The sequence below is a fragment of the Chinchilla lanigera genome, unplaced genomic scaffold (assembly GCF_000276665.1).
Source record: "Chinchilla lanigera isolate Chin_1 unplaced genomic scaffold, ChiLan1.0 scaffold00050, whole genome shotgun sequence".
Lineage (NCBI taxonomy): Eukaryota > Metazoa > Chordata > Mammalia > Rodentia > Chinchillidae > Chinchilla > Chinchilla lanigera.
This window is the reverse complement of record NW_004955451.1, coordinates 15,003,967-15,015,159: the sequence shown is the minus strand read 5'-3', so window position 1 is coordinate 15,015,159 and position 11,193 is coordinate 15,003,967. Positions and strand designations below refer to the sequence as shown.

Here is an 11,193-nt window from a genome sequence, read left to right as displayed (position 1 = left end):
CCCACCCATCCACCCACCCATCCACCCATCCTTTAGAGGAAAGAGCGAAGTGGTAGCCATCAAGCTTGAAGCTCTGAGCCCCACCAGCCAGGCAGGCCTGCTCCCAGCAGCCCCAAAAGTCCTCTCCGAGCCCAGCCAGGCAGGGTCTGCAGTAGGAGCTTCCTTCCTCTTCCCCAGACAGATGTGTCTCAGTTTTTTGTTTTTTTGTTTTTTTTTTTTTTTTTCAATCTAAATAGTGGACCCTAGCCTCCAAATGAAATCTTAGAAACAAGAGCATGTCTAAGGCTATGGAAGGGCTGGAGCAACCTGGCTGTCCCCTGGCTGAACACCTCGCCCTTGTTTACAGACGGGAAACCGAGGACTCTCGTGGAGAGGACAGAGCCAAGCTCATGCAGCTGGGGTGACAGACGCAGAACTGGAGGTCTCTAAGGTTATCCTCAAGGAACTCTGGTAACTTGTGTTGAGCTGATTTTTTAAATAGGATGAAAGAGAGAAGCTTACATTCACTCCCCCTGCACTTACTTAACTTGGTTCCAGATGTCTCCAAGGCACACCAAAACGTCTAGAAATATAATCTTATTTACCCAAATGGAACCATGCGTCACACTATTCTTCACCTCATTTTTTTCTGGCACCAGGAATCAAACTCAGGACCTTGCACTTGCCAGGCAGGTGCTTGTGCCCAGAGCTATGTCCCCTGCCCCTCATCACCTCATTTTTAAAAACTCAGTATGTGAGATTTCTATGTCAGATCAACTTCATTCTTATTCTTTTTCTTTTTCTTTCCCTTTTTTTTTTTTTTTTTTTTTTTCCCAAGATAGGGTCCTGCTATGTAGTTTAGGCTGGCCTTGAACTCTTGGTGATCCTCCTGCCTCAGCCTCCTGAGGGCTGGGATTCCAGGCATGCACCCCCATGCCTGGTCAATTTCATTCTCTTCAATAGCTGTGTATTACTCTACTCCATCAGACTGTTTCTAGTTCTTTTCCATTAAAAATAATATTGCAATAACCCCTGGCACATGCCTATAGTCCCAACTACTGGGAGGCTGAGGCAGGAGAATCACTTAAACCTAAGAGTTGAAGGCCCGCTTGGCAACACAATAGGATCCTGTCTCAAAAAAAAAAATCAATTTGAATAGAATAAACACTAAGCCTAAGCACAGACACTGCACAGCGGTGGGACTGTGCTCAGCATGCCTCAAGTTAACCTGAGTGGACTGGGCGTGGTGGCGCATGCCTGTAATCCCAGCTCTCGGGAGGCTGAGGCAGGAGGATCACTGTGAGTTTGAGACCAGTCTGGGCTACAAAGTGAGATCAAGGCCAACCTGAACTGCACAGCGAGACCCTGTCTCAAAAAGACAAAAACAAAAAACACAAAAAAAGGTTAACCTGAGCGGTTAGAGAAGGGACACACACAGGGTGGGGCTGAGGCCCAGCAACAGAACGCTCACCTCACATGCACAAGGCCGTGGGTCCAGTCACCTGGAAAAGAAAAAGGTGTTGGCCACCAGTGAGCATGGCTCCTTGCTGTAGTGATAACAAAAATTAACACAAAAGCATGAATTTGCACAAAGGCTTTAATTAAGATAAAATAAAGGGGAGCCCAGCTGTGACACACTTATCAAGCCCCGCCCCTAGTAAGGAAAGCCACAGCACGGGGAAGGAACGGGGCCTGAGCAGCTGCAGGCCCCACTCCGAGGCGGGGTTCGGACGCGGCACCCATGAAGCAACAGGCGGCTCTCAAGGCCAGCAGCGTGCGGTCCCGCAGGTCACGAGTCAGTCCTGTCTCGGGCCTGGCCTCCTGCTCCGGAGGGATCCTCGCGCCTGGAGCAGCGGGTCCAGGTCCCGTCCGCGAAAGGCTCGGCTCCGTCTCTATCGGTGACGCTCAGGCCCGAGAGGTGCTGCTTTCCCGGAGCCCTGAGGCCTCAGGGTAGGACAGTGGCTCCCAGTGCCCCTCCAGGGAGCGGTGTGGAAGGGACCTGTAAAAGCGGATACTCCGATGTCCTGTGAATCCTGAAAACCAGTTTTATCCTGGTGTCCGTAGGCTGAAAGGGATGAATGAGACAGGCTAGGTCAGTTTAGGGCTGATAAACTTAGTTCTGCTCAGTGTCATGAGATTTCCTAAACGACCACGGCACAGCTGGGAATCTGACCCACAGCTTCGCTAGGCGAAGGCCAAGCTTTGTTCTCCTTTCAGGCTCCTACTGAGCAAGTGTAGCCTGAGAGATGGGCCACAGGTTTTAGCAAACACGGATTTTAAGTCCCTGACTGTCCTCAAAGAAAACACAAATTGTGTCTTTCAATTCAATGAGCAACAGGCTAAGGGCCCAGGAGTGAGTGTGTCTTTTGTCCCCACGGTGGTCTCTATGTCATGACCACGTCAGTTCTACTTCTTCCGGGGCAGTTGCGGGCTGCATTGCAACTTTAGGTTCCATCTCCTCAGCAGCCTCAGAAGGCTGAGCTGGCTGTTCCAGATCAGGAGAAGGTTCAGCCTCCCCAAGAGAGCCTGGAGGCCGGCATGGGGTCTCCTGCTGGGCTGGAGAAGGTTCCACCACCTCAGGACTCTGTGCAGGCGCGGCTGGGGCCTGCTGCTGGCTCAGTTATCATAACCTGCAGCACCACATTAACTGTGACAAGTGGTGAGTGCGAGTGACGAGCTTTGCTCCTACCTGGAGTTGGAGCTGCACACCCTCAGCAGCATGTGCTGGCTGGGCCTGGGCCTCCGGCTGGGTGGAGGAAGGCTCCGCTTCCTGGGGGCGCTGTGAGAGCTGACCTGCGACTTCTTGCTGGGGTGGAGGGAACTGGCCCCGGGCAGTCTCTGGGTGGAGGGTCTGGGCCTCCGGCTGGAGCTGAGAAGGTGCCGTTTGTCCAGAGGGCTCCGGAGGCTCCTCTGGGTTCCCCTGGGATTCCAGATCAAGGCTGTCGTGGCTAGCTGCGTCCGCACGCGGGTCTGCACAGCCATCCTGCGAGGTTCACTTCTGAAGCTTAGGTTTTGCAAGCTGATGCGGAGTTCCAACTGGAGTAGCAAGTCACCAAAGCTGAGCGAGCTCCTTCAGGTTCAAAGGAAACAGTAGCGCTGCTGCTCTGAACCCTGCCGCCTCTAGAGGAGAACAAAGGCTGCCGGTGGACAGCGCACACGGTCCTCCCTCTGAGGCAGGGAGGAGCAGCAGGGCCCGGTTCCCACCCCTCCATCAGCTCCACCTCCGGGTAAACATCCTGCAGGCCCCGAGTGGAGCAGCAAGTGGGCCTTCTCCAGGGACAGCTGGAGAATCCCTGCCTGGGAACAGGAACAAACCCTCGGCCCACTCCTGAGGTGGGACTGGCGTCTGGAAGCGGGCAGAGGACCCAGGCATCGAAGCTCCCCGGGCCTGCAGGGGCAGGGCTGGTAAGGGCGTGGGCAGGTCAGGTGGGAGCAGAGAGAAGGCCAGAGCTTAGGCCTGGGGCCAGCGTGGAGTGGGACCAGGAGTGCGGTCCACTCTGGAAGGGGCTCGGAGAGGACCAGCAGCCACAACTGCCGCCACGAGAGACCGAGGCCACGTGCAGCAGGGATAGGACGCGCAGACGCGGGCGCAGCGACCCAGGTCAGCGGGTGTCAGCCCACGCTGCGGGGCGAAGCCTCGCCCACCTGCCCCTTATTTGTGACACCTGTGTTTACAAAACCTTTAGCAGGGTCTGAGCCAAATGGGATTGTGAGATGGGGGACAGGGGGAAACCTCTGCCCACGGGGACCAGCCCCCACCCCACCCCAGCAAGGCCGGCTGCCAGCCTCAGGCAGCCCCGGGGGCGGGGGCTGAGCCTCCCACCTAGCTCAGGGCTGGTCCCCAGGGCTGGTCCCGCTCTAGGAGCCCGAGTTCTTCCTCCTCCGCGTTGAAATCCCTGAAATCTTCCTCCCCTTGGCTGTGCTGCTCCCAAGCAAAGCAGCTGACCTGCAGAGTGAGCGGAGAGGGTGGGTCGGGACACACTCCACGTTAGTCCAGCGCTGCCGCCCCGCTGAACTCAGCAGCGGGCTCGCGTTTCACTTCCCCTCGCCAGGCTCGGGCTGCGCTGGCTCCGGACACCAGTTTCTGCCCGAGGTGGGCAAGTTCATCCGACGGAGAGCGTCTGGCTCCCAGCACACAGCTCTCACGCTGGCATGGAGCAGGCGGCCCACCTCACCGGGCTCCACCCCGACGGCGCCACTTTCCACGGCACTCGGGGCGGACGCGGGCTGCGAGGTCTGCAGGGCAAAACCCTTCCTGCAACACCAGCACACGCGGGCTCCCCGCACGGCCCTTCCTGCGGGACTTCGCCTCACTGCCGCTCACTCCTGGCACAGCCTGGTGTGCGGGGTCCAAGCGGGCACGTCCTCCTCACCCCTCACCCGCACACGCCGGGCACAGGGCGGCGCTTTAACTCGGGCTGACTCCTCAGTCACCTCCTTCAGAGTGGACGCGTCACAGGCCGCGGACCCCAGCGCTGACCTCCCGCTCACACCCACAGGACAGACTTCCAGGGCCTCGTGCTCCCCTGACCCGTTTACTTCGACTGAACCCCTCCTTCTTTACAGGGAAGAACCCCCTCCTTTCCAGCGGGCAGCTCCCTTCGCTCTCCCAAACAACACGCCGCCACGGCTCTGGGACGCTGTGCATCATCTGAGCTCCCAGGGGGCCGAAACAAGCCTCCGTCCACCTCCTACCAGCCTCAGCGTGGTAACGGCCATTTTCTTTCAGAAATTACTTTGGTACTTAATCCCTGATGAAGGGTTTTCCTAGGCTTGATTTACAGAGATGCTTCAGCCAAATGTTCCCCTCAGGCTGCAGGGCGTCACTGAGGTTAGGTAACATGCCACCCTGGGAGGGCACAGAGGTCAAAGCTGCTGCACAGGGAGAGGTGCGGATTCTCTGACCCCCACCCCGGTCAGGGGCCTTTGAAAGAGCCCCGCCCTGCCTCGGGGCCACTGCAGCAGCAGCAGTGCCCGAGGGACCGCCGTTCTACTCTCCAAACTGCAGGCAAGAGTCAGGGCCAGGGCTTTAGGAGAAGCCCTAGAAATGCAGGGTTCAAAAGTGGTTGCAGGGGCTGGGGATTTAGCTCAGTGGCACAGCGCCTGCCTGGCAAGCGTGAGGTCGTGAGTTCGATTCCCCGTACCAGGGAAAAAAAAAAAAAAAAGTGGTTGCAATTTCGTATTTTGTTCAGAATAATGTATCTGAAGACTTGTAATTCCTGTTTTTCTTCGGTTTGTTTTCCGCAGTACTAATGCTGGAATGCTTCCACCCCGCGCACCTGAATTAAGTCCTGAAGCTCCGCTTCACCGCCGGCATCTCCGGCCCCCTCTCTGGGCCGGTACTCCACAGCTATCTTCCCGCTCTCTGCAACAGAGTGCACAGAGACCAGTTCACACCTTTTCTTGTTCTAAAACTCTGCGTACAGCGGCAGCACCCAAGCGGGACGTTCCTTCGATTTCTAGAAGCAAATGAGCGCATTTTCCCAGAAATGTCCTCCTCTCATAGTTTGATATTTGCTTGAGAACATGCACACAGCAGCATCTGTGTTTCTGTCCCAGTCCCTTCCTCACTGCCGGGACAAAGGACCTGACGCCACCACTTAGGGAAGCGGGCGGCAGTTCTCTGGCCGATGGCTGCACAAGCTCGGCCGCGAGGCCTGCTCGGCGGAAGGGCAGAGAGCCGCTGCGCGAGTCACAGCAGCCAGCAGAGAAGGGAGGAGGTGGGGCGGGAGACACATGCCTCCAGGTGACGCCCCGTGACGCCGACCCCTACGAGCACGTTCAGCTCTGCGCTCAGCAGTGAATGAACCCACTGAAGACACAGCCCGAGACCCCACTACCTCCTAGAAGCCCCCTCTGAGCACAGGAGGCTTGCGGGGGCCACCAGAGCTCATCTGGAACGATTTGCTTCAAAGCACTTTGTGATCTTAGAGACAGGAACTATGGAATCGTGGCAGGAATTTGGAAACAAACGGGGTCAGATGACTAGACAGGAAAACACGGGTGGAGTCCAGGCGAGTTCAAGTCCAGGATGGAGACCACAGGGCCGGAAGATGCCCCAGATCCGAAGCGATGCGCAAGCACCAGACCCTACTCTCTAAGAACAAAACGCCACGGGGTACAACGGGCAGCGCTTCGGGGAAAGCACCGCGACCTCTCATCGCCAGCAACTGGCCACACTGCCCTCCAGCAAACAGAGCAGGGCTCTGGTCCCAGGAGTTCTGAGTTCACACGAGGTACAGCACAGCACAGTATGACGGAGAAGTAAACAGCCTACGTATTCACACTGGCTCTTAAAGGCTGTTACCAAGCGCTGGCACGGATGGGAACCCCAGCAGACGAGCACCAGGTCTCACTGTCACCAGAGGGGCTGCCCAGGCTGGAGGGCTGAGTGACCAGTCAGATCCACCTCTTACAAGCCAATCGGGCTGAGCGCTTCTCAGGGTCTGTCTGCAGGCTGTGGAGGACAGCGGTGCCCTTGGGAGCCTCTGCTCATCAAGCTCCCTTTGAACACCCCAAGTTGGAACATGCACCCCAGGGTAAAACTCAATAGGGAGCCCAGCAACACTTGATAGAGCAACAATCCTACACTTCCAAGGCTCACGTGAAAGCGGCTGATTATTAAGAGTCGTGTTTGGGCGGGGATACAGCTCAGCAGCACAAGTGTCTCTGCCTGGCAAGCACGAAGTCCTGAGTTCGATTCCCGGTACCAAAAAAAAGATAATAATTAACATATTTCTCACTTACTATGTAAGCACCATTTGGAGATTTTACCTTCACCCTTTCCAGTGTTCTTACAACACCTCCCAACAAGGAAGGCAGAATTACTATCCTTGTTTTGTAGACAGAGACACAGATTCGAGGTATAACATTTTCTACAAATCTCTTTGGCTATAAACATAAAAGTACATTAAAAACCTCAAAGGCAGCATTAGGGCTCAAGTATGACAGACAAGAGAAAGAAGACTTCAGCCGGGAGTGGTGGTGCACGCCTGTAATCCCAGCACTCAGGAGGCTGAGGCAGGAGGATCCCTGCAAGTTTGAGGCCAGCCTGGGCTACAAAGTGAGCTCAAGGCCAGCCTGAACTGCACAGCAAGACCCAAAGACCAAAAAAAAAAGAGAGAAGGAAGACTTCAGTTAAACACTATCTGTATGAGCTTTGGCAAATTGTTAGATATCAATAAACTGGGAACAACAGCATTTGCTGTCCTTTTTCTCACCAATGTCTGAAAGAATTTAGAGTTAAAGCATAGTGTGTTTTAAATATCTGTATTTTTGTCAACTTTTCAAAAGGAGTTATTTGCTTGTTGAAACAAGACTTCCGGAACAGACAAGAAAGTCTCTCACCCAAAACCACGATGCACAGTTTCTGGAACGCATTGGACAAAGCCTTCTGAACAGCAAGCTTCTGGGCCATCTTCCTTCTCGCAATCAACGCCGTCAGTCCTAGACCCAACCCAAAGAAAGGAACTTGACGACGGTTGTGTTTTAAAGGTGACAACACATCCCCGACTGTGAGTGGTTACCCCAGGGGCTCGAGGCACAGCACGAGGGTCTGGTGGAATGGTCGTGGCCGGGAGGCCCTGGCAGGGCCACATTCCCTCATCTCCAGAGGCACAGAAGTCACTGACATTGGAGACGCCCGGCCTACGGAGCCCGGCCTGCTGTGTACTCAGGCTGGAATCACAGCGAGGTCTGGAGGCAGAGCAGGTGACCTGGCCGCCCCCTGCTCAGCAGCCCCAGCAGCCTATCTGCTCCAGTCCGACAGCTGGCTGCGGACTAAGCCCCAAAGCGGAAGGCTGTGGACTCTGCAAACATTCACTGTCGATGCGCACGTCCTCTCCAGGCACCCGTGTTCCCCTTTCTACTCAAGCCCATCCATGCGTAAGCCAAGGGCTGAAAGTTCACGCAAGAATTTATGGAACTCTTTAGATGACTTTGCTGAGATAACTGAAGACCACAGGGATCTGTATTTGTAGAATTATTTCAGCATAAAACAACTCCATAATCAAACACCAGGGAAACACTATTTTCTTCCTCCTGCTAAGCTCCTACCTGGGAGGGACAGTTCCAATTTTCAATACAAAGTTCCTTCCAGGTTTTGCCCAAGGGAAAAACCTGTATTGTTAGACACGAAAGTGCTGCCCAGGAAGGGCTTCAGCAGCTCTACAAGGCAGCTGAGAAGTGGGTTCTGAAAAGAAAGAAACAAAGACCCTTATCCTCCCCAGTCCACCCAGCGAGAACAGACCCTGCTCGAGCTCCTCCGCAGGCTCCTCCACGACGGCGACGCCAGGGCTCGTGCACGCATAGGACGGCAGCACCACCTCCAGAGCACACAGGAACTTCACGCTCTGCTTCCCCCGCGGTGCTGCCAGAGCTTCTGCTTCCCTGCCTTCAACGTCAGAAAGCTCCTGGAGCTGTCAGGATTTTGAATTAAAAGTCTCTGCCCTGGTTTGCAGTGCTGGGGCCTGAACTCAGGACCTCACACATTCTAGCCAAGCACTCTCCCCAGCTACCTCCCCAGCCCCAGCCAAGGATTTTTTTTGGTACCAGGAATTGAACTCAGGACCTTGCACTTGCCAGGCAGGTGCTTGTGCCAATGAGCTATATCCCCGGCCCCAGCCAAAGATTTTTAAAATAAAGAAACAGGGGGCTGGGGATTTAGCTCAGCGGCAAAGCGCCTGCCTGGCAAGTGCAAGGTCGTGAGTTCGGTTCCCGGTACCAGAGAAAAACCAAAAAAAAAAAAAAAAGGAAAAAAAATAAAATATAATAAAGAAATAAAAACTAACCTCCAGTAATCCCAGCTAAAAGTTGAGATATCTGAGAGCTTCAAGATCAAATAGGATTTGCAGGTGAATTACTGGATGTAGGCAACCATTTTTTACTAAACACCTCACAAACACTGGAGAAAAATAACAGGCGCCCCCGCCCACGTGACTGAGATGACTATTAATTCAGGGGGCAGGCAATCCGGATACCGCCACTCACCCTCCGCAACAGCTGGCCTACACATCCCCCTCAAACCCATTCACCCTTCTGCCTGAAGGCTAGGGTTATGATGTTGAAAAGAGGGTGTGGTTAGTCAAAGGAAGTCTACAGGGCTCACCTTGATGATCCTTTTTGACCACCCATTGAAACCAAAGTAGTAATTGGCCAGCTCTTGGCATCGGGAACTGTTGAGGGGAAGGCTCTGATGTCGAACTGCCTTATGTCTGCTCCCAAGATGAACCTGCGGTCACAAGAGATGGACCAGCAAATAGTGTAAGCAGCCAGAGATTTTACTGTGGACATTCCTGAGATTATCGATACCAATTTCAGAAAGGGGCTATGAAGATGAAATGGGGGGTGGCTGGGGATAGTTCAGTGGCATAAGTGCCTGCCTGGCAAGCGCAAGGTCGTGAGTTCGATTCCCGGTACAGGAAAACGCCCCCCCACAAAAAAAGATGAAATGGGACAGAACATTTGAAGCACTGCGTGCACAGTAAGGCCTAAATAAATGCATTTTATTATTTTTCAACCGCTGCACCATTTGCAGGGGCCCTGCACAACAAGCACGTTTCCCAGATCTCCGGTGCTGCACACTGATGATAAAGCAACCGAGGAGGCACTGCAGGAAAATTCGAAGGCTGGGAGCACAGCTGTTTCTGTCTTCCTATCCAGTAGCCGCTGCTTGCGAATACGACTCAGGAGCAGATGAAAAGACCCTGCCGCCACACGCTCTGCTGTTACCAACCCGGCAGAGGAGGGACACACGCACCGCAGTGCATTTGAGCAGCTAAAGCCATCGCAGGCCCCTCTGCATTACCAAGCTTCTCTGGGAATGCAAACGTCAATACTGTTAACTTTCTAAACAACTTATACGGTTCTGTGGGCTTCCTCTATCACTAGTCTTTTTGAATTTCTATTCCATTTTTACAAGAGCATCATTTACGAATACATTAATCAAATTTGAACAACTTAAAGGCAAAGCATCCTTAACTCTTTATTGATCGGCTTACGTATCTTCTTCCTCTACCCTAGCTTAGCAGCTCCTTAAGTGCCCCAGGGACCAATTCTTACACTTGGCTCATTCTGAGAACCCAGCAGAGTTCTTGGCTTCCGATAGATGTCTGATGGTCCGATGACTGAGTGAAAAAGAAATGAAGGCTGATTTTTTTTTTTTTTTTTTTTTTTGTGGTACCAGGGATCAAACTCTGGACCTTACACTTGCCAGGCAGGTGCTTATGCCACTGAGCTATATCCCCAGCCCGAAGGCTGATTTTTAAATGTCCAGGGCTGGTCCCTACCGTGAGTCACAGAGGAGCTTTGCTGGACAAGCAGGAAGCATCCGAGGGTTCTAAGCAGGGCAGCCCTGGGTAGTGCAGACAGCTGTCACCTTAGACAGCCTTGCCACGGTTCTTGCTGACTACCATCTCCCCTCATGGCACAGAATGGGGCTGGAGCACAACTCTCTCAGGTGCCTTATGCCCTTCTTTGATCTTATTTTAAAATATTACTCTTGGGGCTGGGGATTTAGCTCAGTGGCAAAGCGCCTGCCTGGCAAGCGCAAGGTCATGAGTTTGGTTCCCGGTATCAGAGAAAAACCAAAAACCAAAAAAAATAAATAAATAAAATATTACTCTCCTTTCTGTAATTATAAAAGACAAGAACTATGTGTCCTTGCTAAAGCATAAAAGAACACTTACAATCAAACTAGGTAATAATTTGGTTTTGGTGGTTTTTTTTTTTTTTTTCCGGTACCAGGAATCAAACTCACGACATTGTGCTTGCCAGGCAGATGCTGTGTCGCTGAGCTAAATCCCCAGCCCCACTAGGTAATAATTTGGGAAGGGAGGAACCTAAGATTCTATGTTAAGTAAATAAATCTAATGTGGGTGCCTTCCCTCAAATACACCGACTTACTGACATTCCGTTCATGACTCTAGCAGTGATGGGCTTTACGCACTGAAATTCTCAAAACCTAAGGTTTATAAAACAGTCTCAATGCCCAAGGAGCACCTAAAACTCATGGCTCACAAAATGATGTAACTGTTTTGAAATCTCTCCAGGATCCTCTACTGTATTAAGTGGATCCAGATCAGAGTCCAAAACTTAAAGAATGTCTGTCACAGGAAGTGGATACAGGATGGAAGAGGGTGTGGACCAGGGTAGAGAAGCTCAAGTAGCAGGGGTCAATACTGAGCAGTGTTCTGTTAAATCACTGGGAGAAACAAT

General features: G+C 53.0%; 1 protein-coding gene across 1 annotated transcript in view; it reads right to left on the bottom strand.

Annotated features, from left to right (window-relative positions):
- Positions 1–3,821: 3,821 nt before the first annotated feature.
- The window catches only part of Rdm1 (RAD52 motif containing 1), a gene marked incomplete at its 3' end in the record, with an annotated part of 9,241 nt that continues 1,869 nt past the window's right edge, over positions 3,822–11,193 (bottom strand). The window contains 5 exon segments of the mRNA XM_013519359.1: positions 3,822–3,925; positions 5,259–5,344; positions 7,327–7,425; positions 8,228–8,396; positions 9,086–9,208. Of these exon segments, the coding sequence (XP_013374813.1) occupies positions 3,822–3,925; positions 5,259–5,344; positions 7,327–7,425; positions 8,228–8,396; positions 9,086–9,208 (581 nt within the window).